Here is a 25430-nt window from a genome sequence, read left to right on the forward strand (position 1 = left end):
CCCTCAATAAAATACATGTATCCATCAGAAAGGAAAACGATGTTCATTCATTACAATAATTCTCTAATGGCCCCCAGATCTTTATAAAGTTGTTGTAATTACCTTTCTGTACAGCAATTGCTCTTTCCATTTTAAAAATGTGACAAAGTGAATTCCACCAAAAAGAATAATTAAGATTTGTATAATTTTTCCAATTAGCCGTAATGTGCTGAATTGCCACCCCTGTCATTATTAATAGAAGTTAGTTGTTATAAGATGAAATTTTACTTTTTTTCCTCATAGCCATGCCAAACAGAATAGTATTATAAGACAAAGCAACATGATTTTCAAGTAAACGGTTAACCTGCGTCCAAATTGAATTCCAAAATAATTTAATACAGGGACAGTAAAAAAGTAAATGATCCAATGTCCCTACTTCCAGATTACAATGCCAGCATTTATTAGACTTAGATCTATCTAACTTTTGCAAACGAACTGGGGTCCAAAAAGCTGTATGCAACAAAAAGAACCAAGTTTGCCTCATAGAAGCAGCACTTTTTTCTTGCAGCTAGTAGCGGGTTGCGCAATGAGCACTTAAAGGGAAAAAGTGCTTATTGTGCTCCAGACATGAGGTTGATGTGGCTGGCCTGTGTTTGAGGTGCGCCGGCCGCCATGAGGGAGAATCCTCTTTGGGTGCCGGTGAGCAGGGTTCCCCTTCACGAGTGCCTCATGTGTCAGCAGAAGGCAGCGGGGATCCCGGGCTTCCCCCACTGCACCCACAGGGATTTCCCCAGCTGCTGACGGTCAGGGAAATAAGGTATCCCTTACCACTAATAGTGCTGGGGATTCCCTTATTGCTGCTGCTGGCTTGCCTGCTTTAGCGGCTGGGGCATTTCAGGCCTTTTTGCTGCTGCAAGCGTCTTGGGAGGTATTTTTGGCTGGTTTGTTCACTGGTTTTGGCGGGAAGCTCCTCCATTTTGTCTGCAGCCTCAGGTGACCTTCTCCCTGTAGTGGCACTGCTTTGGCAGTGAACCCAAAATGCCGCCAGGGGATTTTTCCCCTGTTTTTGTTTTAGCCTTTTGCAAGGCTTATCTTCATGCAGCCAGGGGTCCTGTTTCCTCCCCAGGGGTTTCAGGTTTTTTAGGGAGTCTTTCACCCTCCGTGTCTACACTTGTTCACTTGCCCCGCACCAGTTGTGGCCCAGTCTTCCCCTCCCCCAGTTTGGTCCAGGCAGCCACAGATCTCGTGGGATGATGATTTTTTGTTTGGGGTGACATTTTCTCTTGATGAGGACTTGGACCCCTTCGTGGACACCCCAAGATCCTCTTGGGGGGGGACAGATGCCACTGCCGGGTGTTTTTCTTAACCTCCAGCTGGTGAGAATGTGTCAGTGGTGCGCATTTTTCAGTGGGAAGAGCTCCAGGAGCTTATTCTTCAGGTTTCGTTGGGTTTGCGTTTCGAGGAAAGGAGTAAAGGAGTCCCAGTATGTGGTGGACCCCCTGCTTCGGGGGATCCGCTCGGCCTCTCGCTCTTTTCGTATGCATCAGGATATTGTGCCTGCGCCATGGAAGGCGCCAGAAACACCTTTTCATTTTGCACGGTCTATAGCCCACCTGTATCCCATCCCAGAGGGGGATAGGGATACCATGAAGTCACCAGTGGTGGATGTGGTTGTCTCGGCCATCGCACGTCAGCATACAGTGCCAGTGGAGGGCAGCTTGGCTTTGCGGAACTCTGAGAAGCGTAGGATAGTCTCTCTTCTTAAGCAGAATTTCAATGTGGCTGCCCTGGCAGTCCAGGCAGTGATGTCCAGGCAGGTCTGGTGGCTTGGGCTTGTTTTTGGTTGTCCAAGTTTGTTCTTGACCGGGAGTCTAATGACTGATCCTTGGTGGATCAGGATGTAGCTAAGATTGAGATGGGTGCTTCTTATTTCTCGCATGCCATATATGATCTGTTGCAGGCTTTGGCCAAGTTAGTGGCTTTTGGGGTGGCTGCTCATTGTATCCTGTTGCTCCAGGGTTGGTCGGTGGATGTGGCGTCTAAGGCTAAGCTTATGAAATTTCCCTTTCAGGAGTCTTTCTTGTTTGGCGAGGATCTGGATAAGTTGGTTGAGCATACACTGTGTCATCCCATGTTAATCCTGAGGACTTTATTGGGTGCTGGCTGCATTCTCTTCCCCCCACCCCCACCACCACCCTTTGAGAGTCTGTGTGGAGCTGGTGAGGTTTGGGGCCTCAGGGTCTGAATGGCACCACAAAGACACAAACATTTAGATAATTTTAAATGCCTGTCGAGGCAGGATTTTTCTCCTTATTTCAGCTGCAATTTCAGCTGAAGCAGGCACAGCACCAGCACAACTTAGATTCTAGTGCAATGTGTCTACTAGTCCTGAATGCTAGGGTTATACATCTGAACCCACAAGCTGCTTGCAGAAGGATGTCACACATCTTTCAATTCTACCTCCTTCCCAGTGGGCTCACATGCCCCCCACTCCGTCCTAGTATTTTTGGAAAGAATGAACAAGCAAGTCACATCTACCACTCCACTCTGTATTTTATAGACCTATATCGTATCGCCCCTGAGCCATCTCTTCTCAAAGCTGAAGAGCCCTGGCTGCTTTAGACTTTCTTCATAGGGAATTTATCTAATCCTTTTTATTATTTTTGTTGTCCTTCTCTGTACCTTTTCTTATTCCGCTATATCTTTTTTCAGCAGTGGCAACCAGAATTGTACACAATATTCGAGGTGCAGCTGCACCATAGAGTAATACATGGGCTTTATAACGTAGAAACATGATGGCAGATAAAGGCCCATCTAGTCTGCCCATCCGCATTAACCATTATGTCTTTCTCTCTCTGAGAGATCCCACGTGCCTATCCCAGGCCTTTTTGAATTCAGACACAGTCTCTTGTCTCCACCACCTCTCTGGGAGACAGTTCCAGGCATCTCCACCCTTTCTGTAAAAACGTATTTCCTTACATTCTCACCTTTGTCTTCCATTCCTTTTCTGATAATTCCTAACATTCTATTTGCTTTCCTAGCCGCCACTCCATACTGAGTTGAGGGCTTCAACGTATCCTCAATTATGACATCTAGATTCTTTTCGTGAGCGGTGACTCCTAATGTGAAACCTTGCATCATGTAGCCATAGTTTGGGTTCTTTTTTCCCACATGCATCACTTTGCACTTATATTACACGTTATCTGCCATTTTGATGCTCAATCTTGTAATGTCCCCTTGCAATTTTTCAGAAATCTTGTGATTGAACAACCTTGTGTCATCAGCAAATTTAATTGTCTCACTAGTTATTCCCATCTCTAGATCATTGATAAATATATTAAAAAGCAGTGGTCTTAGCACAGACCCCTGGGGAACCCAACTATTTACTTCCAGTTGCAAAACAAAGGTGTTCAAAAAAATATAAATACATAAGAGAGGAAAAAGAAACTCAGAAACCTGCTCAGAAACTGATGGTATACTAAAAGATTCAAGTCTGAGACTTAACAGTTCCAGATTTCAATCACTGATCCTATTAAAAAACCTCTCTTGTTATTTTTTTAAAACCTTTATTATGTGATTATAGATAACTTATTTTTTATTTTTAATATACTTATGCTTATTATGTTTCAACTGCACAGAAAATAATTTCAAATAACAGTTGACAAATTAAAAAAGAACCATGACTTATCTCAAAATTATGATTACACCAGTTCAATCTCAAAGGTGCCAGTTTTGCCAAACATAAATCAGCTTCTTCCGAGGATGCACTAAGGACTGGAAAAAGTAGGCTTGGCTCAAGAAAATTGTTATATTGTCAGCTTAAACGTTAGGTACAAGATTTTCACTTCCTTCCCTTTCTGTTAGAGAAGGAAGTGAAAATCTTGTTCCTAAAGTGTAATCATAATTTTGAGATAAGTCTTTTTGCATTTGTCAGCTGTTATTTGAAATTAATTTTTGTACAGTTGAAATATAATAAGCATAAGTATATTAAAAATAAAACATAAGTTACCTATAATCACATAATAAAGATGTTAAAAAATAACGAGAGGTTTTTTTTTTAATAGAATCAGTGATTCAAGGCTGAGACTTATCAGTTCCAGATTTCAATCTGTTAGTATTTCATCAGTTTCTGAGCAGGTTTCTGAGTTCCTACTTCCTATCTTGTGTATTTATATTTTTAAAACACCTTTGTTTTGCAACTGGAAGTCATAGTTTTCATTGAGCTTGTGCTATTTTTTTAGCTTTCAAATACATTTCATTTGACTGGTAGTGTTAGACCCCCACTATTTATTCTTCACCATTGTGAATACTGGCCATTTAACCCTACTCTGTTTTCTATCTTTTAACCATTTCTTAATCCAGAATATAATATTGCCTCCTATTCCATGACTTTCTAATTTTCTCAGAAGTCTTTCATGAGGTACTTTGTCAAATGCCTTTCCAGTGCAATAGGTGAGTCATTCTAGACATGTAGTTATCTTCCAATGGCCGAGAGCCATCTGCAGAAGGAATCCACTCCGGATTTTTTCTTTGACTCTACTCTACATCACTGGGAGCTCTACTTTCTAATGTTTCCCTTCTGCATTTGAGCCTGAAGGAGTGTTTCTGTTCTGCTCTCCCCTTTTTCTTATTTTTTTCAATGTTTTTCGACCCTTTGGGGATTTTTTTTGTGCTCGGAGCATTTTCTTCAGCTCTGCCTGTGTACAGAAGAAACCAACTCCGGTTTACAGTTGACAGGCCGATTCCTGTGTTACCTGTTAGCCAGCCTGCATGTGTTTGTATGGAGCTCAGGGATGTCTCTACTTTTTCCTCATCTACTGATTAGCAGGGGTTTGAGTGCAGGCTGTTATGCGCCCTTAGGAGGCTCAGTGGTGTCTTGCAGGGTGTCGGCTGGGTTTTTCACCTCCGCCCTTTCCTTAGCGCATCTGGACAAGTTAAAAAATGATAAATCACCTGGACTGGATGGTATACATCCCAGGGTACTAAAAGAACTCCAAAATGAAATGCTGACCTGCTGTTAATGATCTGTAACCTGTCGCTAAAATCGTCTGTAGTACCTGAAGATTGGAGGGTGGCCAATGTTATGCCAATTTTTTAAACAGGGTTCCAGGGGAGATCCTGGAAATTACAGACTGGTAAGCCTGACTTCAGTGCCGGGCAAAATGGTAGAAACATTATAAAAAATAAAACTGTGTAACACGTAGACCAGGGATGTCAAACTCAATCACAATGCCGCTGTACAGATCCATGGTGAGACCTCATCTCGAGTATTGTGTTCAATACTGGAGACCACACTACCGAAAAGATGTGTTGAGAATTGAGTCGGTTCAGCGAATGGCTACCAGGATGGTTTTGGGGCTCAGGGAACTCACGTATGAAGAAAGGTTAAAAAAACTGAGGATGTACTCACTGGAGGAGCGAAGAGAGAGAGGGGACATGATTGAGACCTTTAAGTATATTACTGGGCGTATAGAGGTGAAAGATGATATCTTCAGTCTTACAGGGCCCTCAGTAACCAGAGGACACTTGCTGAAAATCAGGGGAGGGAAATTTCAGGGTGATGCGAGGAAGTACTTCTTCACTGAAAGGGTGGTAGATCATTGGAACGAGCTGCCTCAGAGGGTAATTGAGGCCAGCAGCGTGTTAGATTTCAAGAGAAAATGGGATATTCATGTGGGATCTCTAGGAGAGTAAGAATCAGGGAGTGGGTCATTGGTATGGGCAGACTCGATGGGCTATAGCCCTTTTCTGCCATCAATTTCTATGTTTCTATGTTTCTAAGGGGCCAAAATCTAAAACATAGGCTAAATTATGGGCTGAATTTTTTAATAATATACTTAGGAGCCCTTTTATTAAGGTACGCTAACCAATTTAGCGTGCGCTAAATGCACACATTAATAAAATGACCCCCAGGTTACAACCTCTCCAACCTCACGCCGGCTCTGTGATGTAAACAAAATAAATAAAAAAGGCTTTTCCTCTCTCTTTTAGGTCCTAGTTCATGCCTGCTATCTAACACCAGCTTTGGCAGGATACACATTTCAAATCTGACATATTGTAATCACAAAACAGAAAATAAAATTATTTTTTTTCTACCTTTTGCTGTCTGGTCATTATTCAAATCTTGTTGTGGTCCCAGGCTCTGGTTGTCTTCTGATAACTTGCTTGCCAGGGTCTCATTCTTTCTTCTTCCCTTCTGTTTCCCTTCCTTCCCCAAGAGGTCTAGCATCTTTCCTTTTGACCTGGGACTTGGTCCTCTGTTCCTTCCCTTCCTCCATCCCGGCTTCCCGATCTCATATTAAAGCAGCCTGCATAGAATCACTGGTCAGCTGTAACGATCCTAGCAGGCTGCTGTCGGCCTCCGCAGCACGTTCCCTCGGTCGTGATCCCGCCCCTCCTCTGACGTACGGGACTGTGACAGAGGGAAAGTACTGCTGAGGCTACGTCAGCCTGCTAGGATCGCTACAGCCAACCAGCAATCCTATATAGGCTGCTTTAATGTGTCTGGGAAGCCATGTGAACCTACAGCTGATGCTTGTACCTGTCTGCCGGCGGGCCAGCTTAAGTGAAATTTTGTAATTGTCTGGCTGGCCAAATTTTATTACACCATGAGCCAGTTTTGGCCCATGGTTTTAGCCAGAGTTTGTCATGTCTGACATAGACAAACATGATTTAATGAGACAGAGTCAGCATGGGTTCATCCGAGGGAGATCTTGCCTCACCAATTTGCTTGACTTCTTTGAAGGTGTGGATAAAGGACAGTTGGTTAATGTAGTGTATCTAGATTTTTAGAAAGCTTTAATAAAGTTCCTCATGGGAGGCTCCTGAGAAAATTAGTGTCATGGGATAGGTGGCAAAGTTCAGTTGTGGATTAGGAATTGGTTATCAGATAGAAAACAGAGGGTAGGGTTAAATGGTCATTTTTCTCAAAGGAGGAGAGTAAACAGTGGAGTGCTGCAGGGATCTGTACTGGGACCGGTGCTATTTAACTTATTTATAAATAATCTGGAAATTGGAATGACGAGTGAGGAGATTAAATTTGCAGATGACACTAAACTGTTCAAAGTTGTTAAAATGCATGCAGATTGAAAAATTGCAGGCAAACCATAGGAAATTGGAAGACTGGGCGTCCAAGTGGCAGATAAAATTTAATGTGGACAAATGCAAAATGATGCACATTGGGAAGAATAACCCGAATCACAGTTATCGAAAAGGCATTCCCAGCATGAGGCAGTGATTCTCTGATTTCAGCTGCTGTAAGAGAGTTGAGGCAGGCTGCAGCACATTTCCAGCGCAGGTCACAGTGAGTAAGGCTGTCATAGCCTATGAGTTGAATTGGGCAAAGGGGATCTGAATTTCAAGGTGTTAAAGGTTTCTGCCTGTTACCCTATGTTCCCCCACCTAAAAATCCTAAAATTGCAGTTTTTGAACATTGCTAACTATGAAAAATATTGCGATTTTGCTGCAAATTTCTTAGTGGCAGCCATCTTTGATTATAGCAATCTTTTTTTCAAAAGCTCTCTACACTTCCAAAATTGTAATTTTTGCCTCAAAACTTGTTGGGATGGAGTCCTTGTGCTCTTCTTCAAATTCTTGCCAGTATTACGCAAATTTAGTGCCTCTGGCCTGATTTTGCGCCACGTGGCACAGCCGGGTGAGGCAGCAGTGCAATGCTTAACTTCGCCCTTGTTTAAGCAAGTGACAAAATGAGCGACTGGTCCGTTGGGGCAGCCATTTCTTTTTTAGGGGCTCAGTATAGCTGAATGTTCCGTATGAAAGAACGCAGACATCCCGCAGCCCTAGAAACGCAAGGTCAAGTCATCTAAGGTTGACTCTACTCCCCAGGGATCAGAGGCCTTCTCAGAATTTATGAAATATTTGTTAAATGCCTTTCAGGATAGCCATGCTTCCCTTGCGCAGTCCTTCTCTGCATCAGACTTGTCTCGACGGTTTTTCCCTCTTTAGGCATGTCCTCGACTCAATCAGCTGGTGTTCTGAGTTAGCTGACTCTGATTTGGGCAATACTTAGTATGACGATCAGTTTGCGGATCCCTTGTTTTCCAGGGACACTCTTCCTATGACAGAACAGCATGCCAGATCTTCGGATCCTTCTACGACTTTCGAACCTAGGGGACCAGTCGCTCACCTCCTTTCTGACTGTCCTGCCAGCCCTGCAGCCCTGAAATAAACCCGCTCTCTGCCACGACCTGCTCCCCTACTCTCTCTCTCTACCTCCCCTGGCTCCTCCTGTTCTCTGCCTCCCTGTCTTTTTCTCTGCCTCCCCCGGCTCTCCTGCTCTCTGCCTCGCCGACTCTCTCTCTCTCTGCCTCGCCAACTCTCTCTCTGCCTCCCCCAACTCTCCTGCTCTCTGCCTCCCCCGACTCTTCTGCTCTCTGCCTCCCCCGACTCTCTCTCTCTCTGCCTCCCCCGACTCTCTCTCTCTCTCTATCTATCTCCGCCAGCTCTCCTGCTCTTTGCCTCCCCCGGCTCTCCTGCTCTCTGCCGCAACCTGCTCTCCGACTCCCCCGACTCTCTCTCTGCCTCCCCCAGCTCTCCTGCTCTCTGACTCCCCAACTCTCTCTCTGCTTCCCCGGCTCTCCTGCTCTCTGCCGTGACCTGCTCTCTGCCTCTGTAGTTACGAGTTGCCACACAGTGCTGCCATGCTTCTGCCCCAGTCTTACTCCGCAGTGTGAGCCCTTGGTTTTAACCTGCGGGTTAAAAGTAAGATGATCCATGCACAGGATTAGAACAGCACCGGAGGCAAGAAGGGGAAGGAAGGTAGAAAGGGACTTCGGAGGAGAGTCGGGGCGAGTAAAAAAAAACCAACAAAACTCACAAGAAAACCGGACAGCAAACGCATGCGCAGACTATCTACAGGCAAAGTAGATGGTCTGCACATGCGTCGGGATCGCTAATCAGCTATCCGTGACGTCCGATGGGGGCGTGCCTCCAATCACCCCCATTTGCATGAAGATGGTTAGTGAATTGGTCGGCCTGCCTCCAATCGCCCACAGATCTCAAGGTTAGTGAATCTAGCCCCATATCTTCCCCCCTCCCCCATTGCCCTAGGTACATTGGATAGATTGTGAGCCCACCAGGACAGACAAGGAAAATGTTTAAGTACATGAATAAATTCATGTAAACCTTTCTGAGCTCCCTTGGGAGAATGGTATAGAAAATTAAATAAATAAATATTCAGTCCAGCTGAAATTTGCTCAGCCTCTGGCAGATTAGTTTATGGACTCTCCCACGAGGTGCCTGGACAAGGCAGTCAGATTGCAGGCCACTATAAAAAGATTGTTGGTTATTCAGGCCATAGAACCGGTGCTGCCCAAAGACTCGAGCAGATACTCCATATTCTTTTATCATGCCAAAGAAAGGCTCCAAGGATTGGAGGCTAATCCTGAACCTTACGTACTTAAATGCTGCGTTCGGGATCCTACACTTTCGCATGGAGACAGTGGTCTATCATAGCAGCGGTGGTCCCAAGAGAGTTCCTTGCCTCTCTGGATCTCACAGAGGCTTACTTACATATTCCCATTTATCAGGTGCACTGGAAATTCCTCCGGTTTCAAGTTCTGGAAAATAATTACCAATTTTCAGCTCTACCTTTTTACCTGGCAACAACTCGTACCTTCACCAAGGTGATGATGGTCATGGCAGCTCACTTGAGGAAATTGGGGCTGAGGTACACTTGTACTTGTCGATTGGCTGATCAGAGCCTCCTCATTTGCTGAGCATCGGCACACTGTAGATCAGGCGGTCCATGTCATGTAAAAAACCTGTTGGATTGTGAGTTATAGGAAAAACAATTTGACCCAGACACAGTCCCTGGAAGTACCTGGATGTCTTGTTTGACACAGCTTCTGGCCACATCTAACTTCCAGAGGCATGCAGACAGAAGCTGTGCTCTCAGATTTCTTGTTTTCTGGACAAAGCAGCTCCATGGGGCTATCTCCAGGTCCTGAGGTCCATGGCGGCCACAATAGATGTGGTTCCTTGGGCAAGGGTGCATATGCATCCTCTTCAGCACACTTTGCTCTCGCAATGGGCTCCACAGACGGAAGCATTGCAGTCAGCTCTTCCTTGGACTGTCAGAGGCCCAGGCCTGCATGAATTGATGGCTCCTTCCGCAGTCCCTCTCCAGGGACATGCCGCTGCGGATTGCATCTTAGGTGGTTGTGACAACAGAAGCCAGTCTCAGTGTCTGGAGAGCTCATTGCAACCAGTATCCTATTCAGGGGAATTGGACACCCTCTCAAAAGAAATGGTCAATAAACAATTAGAAATGTGAGTCATTTGCTTGGCTCTGGTAAAATTGCAGACTACTTTGAAGGGCCATGCAGTCAGTCTTCTCTGACAATGCAATAGCAGTCCATTCTAACAAGATGGCAGCCGTTTAAGTCACCATTTGTGCTGTCTCCCTTTGCTCTCTTTTATTTCTTTCATTTTTGGTTTCCTTTCCTGATGTTTTTGTTTATTTATTTATTTATTTATATATTTTATATATGTTAATCTTTGAATCTTCTTTGATTTTTATTCTGGTTATCATTTCATTTATGGACTCTGATCAGATAGTTCAGATTAGACCGTTATCCTTGATCTGTCAGAAAGGCCTCGTTCTCACTTGGTATTCCTGCACCTTTGGCGATCCTGAGCAGTGCATGACAAATTACCTTCTTACTCACCTGATGTATTGCTGCACATTGGTGATCCTGTGCTGTGCCTGGCAACTGATCCATGATGAGTGGTCAAATGTTGAGTTGGAGAGGGAATGTTGCCGGGGCCGACGGAGGGTGACTGGGTCGCCGAATGGAGGTAGTTGCCGAAGCGGAAGCACCACGGATGAGGTGAAAGGCGTGGACTCTGGTCTCCCTGCAGCTATGCAGGTTAGGATCTCCTACTGGCAATGCGACACCAACAGGACGGGAGGTCTGGAGAATGGCTATTCATCATGCCTGGAGTCTCACAGCGTCAGATGTCATGCAGCCGACTTGGATTGCTGTTTGTGAATGACGGTGCCAACAAGGGTGAGGTCTGGTTGAGTGAACTGCATTGTCCAGACCAGGGAGCAGAGAACTGAAGCTGGAAGATCTGTGAGCTGTTGAAAATAATGAACAGTATACCAGAAAATCGAAAAATGCTTCTCTCTGCTTTGAAAAAGTGATCCCATGGCTGATGTGCAGAGGTCGATGATGGCAGTTACCCGGCTGAAACATCTAAAGCTCTAAGGATGATGATATTGATGACTGATGGAAATGAAATCAAGTCCTTCCTGATTTTTGTTCTATTAAGCATATTATATCTATTTCTTTTTTATTTCTTTTGTTTAATTTTTCATTTAAAATTTTCTCAGAATTCTATTGTTTAACTGTCTCTCATTCCATTCTATTCATATGCCATCCTTTACCTTTTTCTTTTTTCATCACTTCTAATGTTTATTTTCTCTATATATTTCTATATTTGATTATTCTTAAAAGTATTTTCTATTTAATTAGTTTTTTTTATAATACTTTATTATTTTGGAATATTCGTTTTATTTTTAACAGTATGTTATTGAGAGTTCTATATATTCTTGTTAGGATGCTTTATATCTCATTTACGCTATCTTTATTTTCCTATCTACTATTTGCTAATTTATTTGTCTTTGGTACTTTAGTTAGATTGTGAGCCTTCAGGACAGTAAGGGAATTTCAAAGTACCCATTCTTTATTTATTTATCTTATTTTATTGTATCCTCAAATGTATATTTCTATGTAAACCGCTTAGAACTTAACGGATTTAGCGGTATATAAGAAATAAATAACATAACATAACATATGTCAATTGCCAGGGAGGATTTTTTGCAATCCTGCCTGCTCTTTCTCTAAGTGGAGCGTCATCTCCAGGCCCTTTTGGCAACGCAAGTGACAGGAGTCAACAGTGTTCAAGCAGACTTCTTCAATCGACAGACCTTGAATTTGGGTGAGTGGGTGCTGTCCTCTGCAGCATTTCAAGCCATGGTGCAGCGCTGGGGTCAGCCTCACTTCAACCTAATGACAACAATGAAGAACTCAAAAGCTGCCCGATTCTTCAGTTGAAGATTCGAGCCCAGAAGCGAGGACCTAGACGCTCTAGTACAGCAGTAGCAACAGGGAATTCTACTGTTTTTCCTCCCTGGTCCATGATAGGTTAGGTCCTTTGCCGGATTGCGACTCATCAGGGAAGGGTCATTCTGGTGGCTTCAGATTGGCCTCACAGACCATGGTATGCAGATCTGATGCGTCTTTGCATAGGTCACAGCCTTCGGTTGTAGATTTTTCCAGACTTCCTCTCTCAGGGTCCAGTCTGCATGGAGGATCCGGATTGTTTTGCTCTTATGGCAAGGCTATTGTGCGTGAAGCGTTAGAGTGCAATGGATATGCTGATGTAGTCATTTCTGAAATCTAAGAAGTTGACTACTGTGTCTGCTTGCGTTAAGGCGTGGAAGACTTTCCAACATTGGTGTGACCAAGAACATGTGGAGCCATGTTGTTCTCTGGTTTCAGTGGTGCTAGCCTTTCTCCAGGCAGGCCTTGATATGGGCCTCACCGTGGCTTCCCTTTGGGTCCAAGTCCTCTGGGCTCTCTTTTTTTCAGAGCCCAGGACAGTAGTCCTTTGCTTGTGTCTTACTCTGATGTGGCTAGATTTCTCAAATAATAATAATAATAACTTTATTTTTTCTACATCGCCACAATCTTGCGACTTCTAGGCGGTTTACAGTGAAGAGAGCTGGACAATCTGTGAATTACAGAATACAAATAGGGAAGATGTCACTGAACAGTCAGTGATTACAGAGTACAATTAATGAGAAATACAATATCAACATGTTACAGTGAAGAGGGCTGGACAACCAGCGAATTCCAGAATACAAATGGCAAAGATGTCACTGTCAGTGAATACAGAATATAATTAGTGAGAATACATAATATCAGCATGTTGTTAATAGTATTAAAAGGGGTATCTGACTAGGAGATAAATCTATCGAACAGAGCTGTCTTAATTTCTTTCCGAAATGCGCTGTAGGTCGACCTGGCTCTGTTGATGTAATTGCCTAGCCAGGTCTGCTGTTTGCTAGCTTGAAACTTAAAGGTTCTGTCCAGAAAGGACCTGTATTTGCAATCAGTGATCTTTGGATAGGCAAAAAGATTGCGATTTCTGGTTGTCCTGGTGGGGATATGTAGCTTGAAATGTGGTAAGAGATAGGTAGAGGCCATTCCTCACACCAGTTTAAAGCAAAAGCAAGAGAATTTGAATATTATTTGTGCCTCCATTAGCAACCAGTGTAGCAGTTTATAGTAGGGACTAATATGTTTGCTTTTCTTTAGTCCGAATATTAAGCGGACGGCCGTGTTTTGCACTATTCTTAATTTTCTCAGTTTTTTTAGGTATACCCACGTAAATGATGTTGCAGTAGTCCAGGGTGGATAGAATCAATGACTGTACCAATAGTCTGAAAGATAGAGGGTCGAAATATTTTTTGATGGGTTTTAATTTCCATAGGGCAAAGAAGCACTTTTTTGCCACCAAGTTCGTGTGTTCGATCTTGGTCAAGTGGGTGTCTAAAGTGACTCCTAATATTTTTATAGTTTTTGATATTGGGTGATCGTGACCGTTTAGGTGTATTGATGTTATAGAAAATTTTTGTCTTTTCTGTGTTTAATTTCAATTTAAAATTGATAGTCCATTGTTAAATTTTAGTCATGATGAAAGGTGCTCTTTGCATTAGACCACCGATCAGACCGCCATTCCCTTCATGAGACCTTAACTTGATTCTGTCTGGCCTCATCAAACTTCTGTTTGAACCTCTGAAAGATGCTTCCTTCTTGAACCTAATGCTAAAGGCAGTTTTTCTGGTAATCATTACCTCAGCGAGACGTGTCTCAGAGCTCCAGGCTCTGTCATGTAGAGAGCCTTTCTTGAGGATCTTGGAGAGTGGGATCTTTCTCCGCATGGTTCCTTTGTTTCTGCCGAAAGTGGTGTTAGCATTCCATGTTAATCAGGAAGTACGTTTGCCTGTTTTTCAGCCTACTGGTTCTAGGAAACAGGATCGCATTTTGAAGAAGCTGGATGTACGCATTGTTCAGCGGTATCTAGAGGTCACAAATAAGTTTTGCCTCTCTGACCATCTGTTTGTGCCGACTCATTCTCATAAGCAGTGTGGTTCCGCTTCCAAGGCCACTATTTCTAGATGGATCCATACAGCCATTTTGTCAGCCTACATTCTATGTGGTAAACAGTCTCCTGTTTCTGTTAAGGCTCTTTTTACAGGAGTATTGCCTCTTCGTGGGCCGAGGCTAAGGCAATCTCCCCTGTGGAGATTTGTAGGGCAGCTACTTGGTCCACTGTATATAAGTTTTTCCAAATTTTACAGAGTAGATCAGAAAACATCTGAAAACCTGGCTTTTCACCAAAATGTAACCACTCCCTCCCTCTCCACTATTCTATGTTCCTCCTCCGTCCTTGTTCATTTTATCTCTCCCTCCTTCCATTGTAGTTCCTCTTCTTTATTTTTAATCCCTGTAAACCGTGTCGAGCTCCACTTCCGTGGAGATGACGCGGTATATAAACTCAAGGTTTAGTTTAGTTTAGTTTAGATACAAGACAGGATTCTGCCTTTGGGTCCTCGATCTTAAAGGTTGGTGCAGTCAGCCTAACCTAGGTGTTTGGGACTTCTTTTGTATGTCCCACATGTCTAGAATGACTCATCTATTGTACTAGAAAAGGAGATTATGTCTTTATCTTGATAATATCTTTTCCAGTAGGTAGACAAGTCATTCTAGACTCCTGCCCGGTCCTTCCTGCGCTTGCCTCCTGTCTCATTCTGCTTATGCTTGTCAAAGTTTGACCCTTGGATGCCAGTCAGCCCTTTTTGGGCCTTGAAGAATTCTGTATATATGTTCAAGGTTCATGCAGGGGTACTTCCTGAGCTCCTTAGATGCCTTTGTGGGCTGTTTGATGGATGTTCTAATGTTTCTTATTTGAGCAGACCAGTTGATTCTTGGGAAAATTCCCATTGGTGGCCCTACTTCACAATACTGTCAATGGAACTCTCTTTACTTGCTTACTAACTACAGGTGGCAGTGGAGTTCCCAGTGAAGTAGGCGGAGAAAAAATTTGGAGTGGATTCATTCTGCAGATAGCTTGCGGCCATTGGTAGATAATCACATGTCTAGAATGACTCACCTATCTACTGGAAAAGATATTATCAAGGTAATGTCTTTTGAAAACCCAGATACACAGTATCAACCAGCTCATCTTTATCTGCATGTTTATTTATCCCTTTGAAGAAATGTAGTAGATTGGTGAGACAGGATTTCCCTTGACTAAATCCATGTTGACTTTGTCTCATTAATCCTTACTTATGTATATGCTCTGTAATTTTGTTCTTTATGATAGTCTCTACCATTTTGCCCGGCACTGACATCAGACTCACCAGCCTGTGATTTTCCAGATCTCCTCTGGAAGGCTTTTTGAAAATTGGAATTTTGTTGGCCATCCGGTATTCCGGTATAATGCTAAATTTTAAAGATAAATTACAAATTACTAACGGAAGTCTTTATTTGGATAGATTGTAAACTCTGTTGAGCAGGGACAGTTTGTGTTTGTATACATCACTACATACATTTACCCTCCCCCCACTTTTTACTAAACCATAGCACAGTTTTTAACACCAACCTCAGTGCTAACTGCTCCAACACTCCTAGGAATTCTATCAGCATCAGAGCTGTTACTGCTGTAGCCAGTGCTAAAAACCATGCTACGGTTTTGTAAAAAGAGGGGGTTTGTGGTTCAATAGAAATAAGTAGTAGGAAGTGCTGCTCATGCACAGAACTTTGTCTAGTTCTGAGCTTTGGGAGAACTGTGCTAGCATGGTATCTGCAATGGCATCACTCACTTGTAGGATTGATTTAATCCTGCTGTCTGGAGAAAACATTTGTTACTGGTAAGCAGCTTTGCTGTTTCATTAAGCATATCTTCTAGCAGAAATCTTATACCATAGGGAATGGGAAAGAGCAGTGATATTCTTGTCTAGCAGTGACCTGAACTATTAGTAAAATGATTTGCGTTTCCTTTGAATTTGTGCTTTCAAGATGAGTGCATGTTTGCTAATTGCAGGAAGTGAGTAAGAGTTATACAGCAAATGCTAAAGATTCTTAAAATGAGAACACTTAGACAACCACCATAATCCTTACAAGTAGCACACTATTCTTAGTGGGCGTATTTTGAAATGGCATTTATAGCTCTGAGATGAAAGTAGGGTTTGCATCGTTTCTTTGTGATGGATGTTAAAGCACTCTTATAACATAAAACAAGTTTCATGCCTATGTAACTACCTTGTTTCATGTCAGCAATGCTATCTTAGACTCCTTTTGTAATTTTCTTTGCTAGCTAAGTAGTAGTCTTTCTGAAAAGAGTAAATCAATACCTTGATGTGGAGAGAGTTTTTGGTAGCTAACTCCTATTTCCATGGCTTCTTTCGAATAGAATTAAAAGCCTTATTAATGCATTAAAATATTTTCCTTTTTCCCCTAGCTGAAAGGCCCAAATATACATTTGATTTCTCAGAAGAGGAAGATGATGATGGTGACAATGACAATGCTAGTAATACTAATAATCACAACAATTTAGATGATCTAAAAGTAAAAGCCTCTCCAGTTATAAATAACCAGGATGATGATGATGATGATCCTTCAGACAGTTTATATAATAAGGAAGATGAGGACTTCTCTCCAGTTAAATCAAAACCATCTTCAGAGTAAGTTAAACCTTAGCAAAAGGTACTTTCATCCTCTGGATTCAATTATTGCCCAGTCATCAAAAGATATGATTTTGGTTATCAAGTAATGCATGTTTCCAATATATGTTTGGAGGGAAAAGAAAAGAAGGTGCCAAGCCTCGAACAACAGTAGAGCAAACAACAAAAAGAGGCACTGGAGATGTGTAATCCAACTTGTGGTTACAATGTCTTTTATTATTGGTTAGTATCTTAAAACAATGATAAAATCCTAAAATTGCTGAAACAAATAAATTTTCAGCAGTTTTAGTTTTTTCTACATTATAATTATTAATGAATTTAAATGAAAAGTTATTATATTAATCCATACACAGTGATTGGGTGGTGGGTTTGGCTATAAGAACTTAGGTTCTTGGCCTGATTACACATCTCTGAGTATATGAGAATTTCACTGGATATATAAGCAAGTTGATATAATTGTGTAACAATCTTGGAGATCAGTTTTCTTTTTTCTATATTATATTTATTTCACTAATCTCCCATTCAAAGAAACATCAAAGCTTCCCTACATAACCTCATTTTTTCACAAGTTGGATTACACATCTTCAGTGCCTCTTTTTGTTGTTTGCTCCAATATATGCTTACTATCTCTATCATTATAAATTATATGTATAATGCTATTTTTTTTTTCTTTGTCCCGCCAGACCAGTCCAGATGCTTGGTTTATGCTATTCTTCCAGCAGGTAGAGACTGAGAATTAATGTTTTTTGACATTACTACTTAAGCATCCAGTGCAGCCATTGGCCATCAGTTTGTATTTCTCAGTCTCCAGCAAGTGGTAGGGCATGTTATATTGTGCATCCTTGGCTTAATGTGGTAGGATTTCATTATGTTTTTCTGGAACATTTTGTTGTTTTTTTTTAAAGTTACTTAATTACCCTGCACTAGGATTAGTGGATGTGGATGAGGATGGTTTTCTTTGTGCCCATGTAGAGTTAGGGTTGTTAAACCTTGGCAGGTCCAAGTCCTCTTGCGCCTCACCCCCCCCCCCCATATAAAATATGTAGAGTGTTAGAGACTGTCTTGTGTGTTGGTCATAGTCCTTAAGTTCCAATGCTGAGGCGTCTGCAGACTGTTTTCTGCATCAGCCATTTCCCCTTATGTAGAGAAGTGTCTCTAAGCGCCCATACTGTGGAAGCTGCAACAGACAATTTTTTTTTTAAGAAGACCACCTTTGATTCAACAGAAAGCACACCCTGACAGAGTTGACAGAAACTTAATTTGCCTCTTTGTGAATGATACAAAATCTGCAATAGAGTAGACACCCAGGATGGTGTGAATAACATGAAGAAAGACCTGATGAAACTTGAAGAATGGTTTGAAATTTGGCAGCTAAAACTTAATGCTAACAAATGTAAGGTAATGCATTTGGGCTGCAAAAACCCGAGGGAACGGTACAGTTTAGGAGGTGAAGAACTTAATTGCACAACAGAAGAGTGAGACTTGGGTGTGATTGTATATGGTGATCTTAAGGTGGCCAAACAGGTTGAAAAGGTGACGGCAAAAGCTAGAAGGATGCTAGGGTGCATAGGGAGAGGTATAGTCAGTAGGAAAAAGGAGGTTTTGATGCCCCTGTATAAGACTCTGGTGAGACCTCATTTAGAATATTGTGTACAATTCTGGAGACCACACCTTCAAAAAGATATAAAAAGGATTGAGTCTGTCCAGAGAAAGGCTACTGAAATAGTACGTGGTCTTCATTATAAGGCATATGAGGCACCATGTAATTCTTCCCGCGATTTTGAGATAACGTAGCGGTGGAGTGGTGGGGCTGAGGCGTCCTTTTGAAGCTTACATGAGTGGGGTAGAATCATATCCTATTATATTACAATCCAGTTCCCTAGGGATATATATTTCCTTTTACTCCAGCATCTCTTAGTACCATTGGGTATGGTTCCAATACTGAAATTAAGCAGTACCTTTGTCAAAGATCCTTGGTTTTTGTATCGATCTTCATTCAGTGCGTTATTGTTTCTACCTGTTACACTTTTCTGCAGTATGCTGAGATCTTGTATACCATGGTTTATATGTTGTGACCTCTAGACTACTACTAGGTCACCTCCTTTTTAACTCTCATACCAATGGTACGAGGGTCATTTCATAAACAATGCACACTATTTTTTTTTTAATCTACATCAGGGGTGTCCAACCTGTGGCCCGAGGGCCACATGCGACCCAGTGAAGTATTTTGTGCGGCCCCAGTCGAGGGTGATGCAGTGTTTTCCTCTGCTGCTCCTGGGTGTTTACCGTCCTGCTGGCTCCCTCCTCTATCTTGCTGCAGCATTTGCATGTTTGTGCGGCCCCAGAAACATTTTTTTCAGCCAATGCGGCCCAGCAAAGCCAAAAGGTTGGACACCCCTGATCTACATGTTTGTTTTTTTTCAAGTATTTGTTTACAATCCTTCAATATAATCTCCCTGCTTTGCAATGACCGAGTCCCAATGTCCGGAAAGATTCATTATTCCATCCAAAGCACCGTTTTAGTTCAGTTGCCGAATGGCTCAGGTACTGGCGGAAGAAAGCTCTTCCAGAGATGCAAAACAATGTCCACACATAGGTTGTTTCAACTTTGGAAAAAGGTCAAAGACTGGTGGTCTCAAGTCTGGACATATTTGTGTAGTTTTTCCAATGACATTCCAAATGTGCAGGCGAGCGTGTCGTGAAGAATGAGTGGCCCAGCCAAAAGCAACTGAAGTCGGGCTTTGTGCATTTGTCTGCACATTTTTTGTAAAAAATCACGATAATACACTGTTGTGACACTTCTTCCACATGGAACTTTGATGATGATGTCTTCATGAGCATAAGCAAAAATCATCATTTGTTTGACTTTTGATTGAGCTCATCAAAATTTTTTTGGTCGTGGGGAAGATGGAACTTTCCATTCATCATTGAAAAACTACGTGAATACGGTTGGGAGGTGTTACCTCATGCTCCCTACAGTCCAGACATGAGTCCACCAGACTTCGACCTTTTTCCAAAGTTGAAACAACCTATGCATGGACATCATTTTGCATCTCTGGAAGAGCTTTCTTCCGCCGGTACCCGAGCCATTCGTCAACTAAACAAAACGGTGTCTTGGATGGAATAATGAAGCTTCCTGGATGTTGGGATTCGGTTATTGCAAAGCAGGGAGACTATATTGAAGGATTGTAAAGATGTAAATTAAAAAAAAAAATAGTATGCATTATTTATGAAATGATCCTAGTATATTTGTTCCTGCTAACATAATATAGTCACATCTTTGTAAAACTCATTCCTCTTTTGAAATTTCTCTATTTTTCATGCGAAGACTCAGAACTCTTCCATAGTGGTGCCAAAAGCCTGTACTTTTGATTCACTGTTGGAATCTTTTTAAGTTACCTGGAGGTCTTTACTTAAAAAAAAAAGACAGATTTTTCTTGGTTGCTGACCTTATGTAGTCTTCTACTACAACCATTTCTTAATGGTCTCGCAGTTATTTTACTTCTTGCTTTTACTAAGATAAGAAGAGTTCAGGACTACTGCAGAGGGGCAGAGTGGTTGGTCTATTGACTTTTTCTGCCATAATGCTTCTGTATTCTGTAGGAAGGGTCATGGTGTGCTTTTTTTTTCCTACTCATATTTCCTTCAATGGATTTGAGTGCGGGAACTGTTCTTGCATGTTTTCTCTTGGTTGAACTTCTCAAAATCCACACACAGGTTTTTATTTGAGTCTCTATTGGTTCTTGTTGGTCCTTGCGTATTAGCTTCAGACCAGCAATTTTATTTCTCATTTGTTTTTCTCCATTGTGTACTTCTCTGTGCAACATTGTGTTTTTCTCCTCAAAAAATAAATTATTAAGGCTTTTTCCTCACGAGAATACATTGAGGTTACCATTCTGCTGTTGGTGACCTTTTTTCTAAAAAGATTCTATTCAGCACCTTAACTCTGTAGGCATATTGCATCTTTGGTTAGTTATATCACACTCATCTCTACGGTATCATCTTATCTTCAGTTGATGCCACTGGCTCAGGAGTAAATTATTCAACTTTTTGGGGTACCACATGGCTAAGCTCAGGTTACTCATGTTTCCTCTTAGATATTAGAGTAAGAAGGTACAGGAGTTCAATGACACGAGTTTTAGTACTTTGATTTTCCTGTCACCTTCGTAGATACTTGTGTTTCATATGGCACTTGTATTAGGGACCACATCTATCATAGCTTGTTCTCTGTTTCTTATTTTTCCTTGGATAACATTTTATATATTTTGATTCCCCAGTTTGGCGAGCCATTACCAGGTGTCAGTAGTTTTATAAATTCAACTACTGTCTTCTACACATACACTTTCATGGGCTCACGCCCCCCTTTTTTCATGGTGTTCTGTCCTTACTAAGCTCCTCTTAAGGAGATTTTTTTTAAAAAAAGCACTCAAAAGCATTTAGCCAACTTTTAGTTTTGCAGGGATTTTACAAGTCTATTCTCACTTTCCTTGTTAAATCTTTGAGGGGTTTCATCTTACTGTCATATTTTGATAATATGCTTCCCCTTTCTGTTTTTACTGCTTTTCTCATTTTAAGGCTTATTACGTTACTTTTTCAGCCTTTGTGAGATCTTACAGAATAATAATATTACAAATATTTTATCAGGTGGTTGTTTTTCTTAGTAAGCCATTGCCAAAGCCATTGGTTTCCGCACCGCACAACAGAATGTCAAATCTAACCTCACTCTTTCATCAGGCATCACTTTCACAATGGAAAAAAAAAAACAATAAGGTACTAGGCTGCTTCTTAGACGACGCTCTCACAATGGAACCACAAATCTCTAACCTTCGGAAAAAGACCATCTACACTATGCGTCAACTGCGACTCACAAGATCATACTTCCACCCTCATCACTTTGCTCTGATCGTTTAGATCAGGGGTGCCCAAAACGTCGATCGCGATCTACCGGTCGATCGCAAAGGCAATGCCGGTAGCTTGCAGAGCCAATGTTCTCCCTAGCATTCCCCCGGTCACTGTCTCACCTTTAAAGTAGTGGAATTATGGCATCCTGCAGAGCGAACGTAGCAGATTGCCGTCAGCCTCTGTAGTATGTTCCCTCTGCCGCGGTCCCGCCCCCAACGTCAGAGGAGGTGCGGAACCATGGCAGAGGGAACGTGCTACAAAAGCTGATGGCAGCATGCTGCGCTCGCTCTGCAGGCTGCCGTAATGAACTTTTAACTGTGGTAGGCCCAGAGGGAAGAACGGAGGTGAGGGAACCAGTCTAAGGAAGCAGCTCGATGATCCAGTCTGAGGGAAGCAGCGGAGATAAGGTCCCACACGTCGGGGTAAAATTGGGCCCATTGCGAGGGCTCTGGCAGGAGGGAGATTGCCTTAGAGACGCTGGATTGGGGAGGGGGGGGAGAGAGAAGAGACAAAAGGACCTTGAGGAGGGGCAGGAAAGCAGCCTTGAACAAAAAGGGAGTGGGAAGACAAGGCAGATAAGGCAGACCTGGACTACTAGAGGGCTTAGAGAGGTTGAAACACTCTGAACCGAGGAGAGAGAGATGCCAGGCCCTGGGGAGGGGGAAGACAAAGAGAGTGAGAGACACAAAGACCTGGACCAAAGGTGGGAGGACTCAAAATGTTAGCAGAAGGAAGCTAGAGAGGGAGAAACCTGAAACAAAGGGGAGACAGAAGAGAGGGGGCAGATGTTGGACAATGGGACAGAAGAGACAGAAGGGGAGAGACCCTGAGGAAGAACAGAGTTGCAAGATCAGAACAGAGGAGGGAGACATGTTGCCAATAGGGGTGGAGGAGAGAGAAAGAAAAGCTGGAAGGACAGAAAGATGTTGGTTGGAGAATGGAGCGAGGTCTGGAGGACAGAAGAGGTGCACTCGATATATATATATAAATAAATATGGGGGTCTTTTACTAAGGCGCGCTAGCTGATTTAGCGTGCACTAAATGCTAACGTGTCCATAGAATACAATGGGCGCACGCTAAATCGGCTAGCGCACCACAGAATATGTTTAGTATTTTTATTGTTGGTAGATCATTTTGACTTGGTCATTTTAAAAGTAGCTCGCAAGCCAAAAAAGTGTGGGCACCCCTGGTTTAGATGATGGTCTTACCTCAACTGAACTATTGCAACTTTGCCTACCTTGGCATCAACACCACTCTTATCCACAAACTGCAGCTCATCCAGAACAAAGCCATTAGACTAATCTACAAATTAAAGAAATATGATTCAATCACAACCTTCTGATGGCAACTACACTGGCTCCCAATATCATCCCAAATAGTTTTCAAAACATCATGTATCCTATACCAGATTCTATACAGAAGCTCAGCAGCCCCTCTCATCCAATTATTCTCTAATATTTGGTCGACATTAAAAAAAAAATCCTTAACAGAATCCAACTAAACCTGCCATCCACAAAATACCTCCATTACAAGCGAATTTTCCACTCTATGATAACTTATCTGGGTATAAAAACCTGGAATGACCTACCAGAAGCAATCAGGAAAGAGACAAACTACACCACATTCAGAAAAAACCTGAAGACTCACCTCTTTGACAATTAACTGTTTCAGTTTCTGTATAGCAACCCCTACTTCTAGGTCCCTCCTCTTGCTTCTCCATGCCCCCATCCCTACTACTTTCCCTTTCCTCTTTGATCTGTCGCCTTGAGCTTGAATGGGTTTGTGCTACTCACAAATATTAGATTAGATTAGATGTTGTTCTGATTTTATGTTTCATAGCACCGGCTTCTCTGTGATAATTCTTTTCAAGAAAATTCTGCTTTTATTTGGTTATGAAATTCCTTTCCTTTTTCATTTGTAACTACTTAAGGACAGGACTGATTTCAACTGTTCATTGGGTTGGCTGCTCCATATACTGTAGGTGCATAAGCCAGTAGCTCTCATTTGGTTCTTGAATCTTTTGGGCATATCCATCGTATATATTTAGATTCAACTGACTCTAGGAGGTTGTTTATTATCTTTCAACCTCTATGCACGTGGAGGGGCATAATAAGTCCCCTCATCCTTAAGCAGTACTTCACTATCTTTGGACCATTCATCCTTGCACTAATTAACGAAAGTCTTCAGCAAAGTATCATGCCCATAGCCTGGAAGGAATCCATTGTTCACCCCATTATCAAAGATCATAACATCAGTCCTGAGGTCAAATCAAATTGCAGACCAATTGCAAATATCCCCTTCCTAGCGAAGCTGACTGAGAAGGTGGTTTTCAATCAAATATCTGAGTTCATAGGAAAACCAATATTTTACATCCAAATCTAACAGGCTTCAGGCAGCATCATTCTACAGAACCTCCATACTCTACTACTTTGACCATCACAAATCTGTTCTTCTAATATCCATTGACCTCTCAGCAGCTTTCGACACAATTGAGCATAATCTTCTTTTAGAAAGACTACAGACTATTGGTATCACAGATCAGGTTCTTTCCTGGTTTAGATCCTATTTCACTAATTGAACCTCAATTGTGTCCTTTAACAATAGTAGTTCAGCGCAATTCTCATCAAGGGTCTATCCTCTCTCCCCTGTTATTTAATATTTTTCTTGCACCATTGATGACTCTATGCCAATCCATTGGCTTTAACGTTTTTGCTTACCCGCTAGACTCCAATAATCCCCTTGAAATAACTGCAATCGATAAGAAACTTGAACTGATTCACCAAAGGCTCGAGACAAATAGACTAGTTCTTAATGTTAACAAATCAAATGTTATGCTCTTCCCCTGGAAAGAAGATCATTAGCTCCTGTTTCCAATTTCTATTAAAGGTTCCATCCTGCAGTCGATCAGTAGTATTAAGATCCTTGGGGTTATTTTTGATTGCAAACTTACCTATCATGAACATATCAGTAGTATTGTTAGATCTACCTTCTTCAGACTATGTCAAATTCGTTCAGTTTCTAAATTCTTATACCCCAAGTCACTTAATACACTAATTCATTCCCTGGTGATTTCAAAAATTTACTATTGCAACGCACTATTTAAAGGAATTGCCCAAAAAGAAATCATACGTTTACAGATCGTTCAAAATGCTTCAATTAAACTCATAAGGAAAGCTAAAAAATTTGACCATGTAACACCTCTACTTAAGGAAGCGCATTGGCTTCCAGTTGCACACCGCATAACATATAAATTATGTCTATTGACTTTCAAATCGCTTCTCTATAAAACTCCCGCCTTTATTCATAGATTATTGATTCCCTATACATCAACAAGATTACTCAGGTCTATTGACCAACATCTTTTAATAGTTCCCTCACTTAAAACCATAAATACACGACAACAATTTATTTTCTCCATCACAGCACCCCTAACATGGAATTTACTCCCAATTTATGTACTGGAAGAACATAATTTAGATAGATTTAAGAGCAAGTTATAATGCTTTCTTTTTAAAGATACATTTGACAACTAATAAATTAGGTTAGGTATATCAACTAGAAAATCAGAAAACTGAACCTTAGTTCTTAATTTCTTTGAAGCTCACCGTTTTTCCCCTTCCTATTGTTTTTTCCCTCACTCATCTTACTATCATTAACTTGTATTTCTTTCCCTATTTTTTCCTTTTGTACCATATGTTTTTGACAAGTCAGTCATATTTATCTGGTTGGTTTCCCCTTGATAATTGTAATTCATTATTTTACTCCTTTGTAC

At 41.8% G+C, this 25430-nt stretch overlaps 1 protein-coding gene across 1 annotated transcript in view; it reads left to right on the forward strand.

The window, feature by feature from the left end:
* Nucleotides 1–25430, forward strand: part of TOP2B (DNA topoisomerase II beta) — a 639919-nt gene that overhangs the window by 562286 nt on the left and 52203 nt on the right. The window contains 1 exon segment of the mRNA XM_033930173.1: nucleotides 16534–16756. Coding sequence (XP_033786064.1) covers nucleotides 16534–16756 — 223 coding nt within the window.

The sequence above is a fragment of the Geotrypetes seraphini genome, chromosome 2 (genome assembly GCF_902459505.1).
Source record: "Geotrypetes seraphini chromosome 2, aGeoSer1.1, whole genome shotgun sequence".
Lineage (NCBI taxonomy): Eukaryota > Metazoa > Chordata > Amphibia > Gymnophiona > Dermophiidae > Geotrypetes > Geotrypetes seraphini.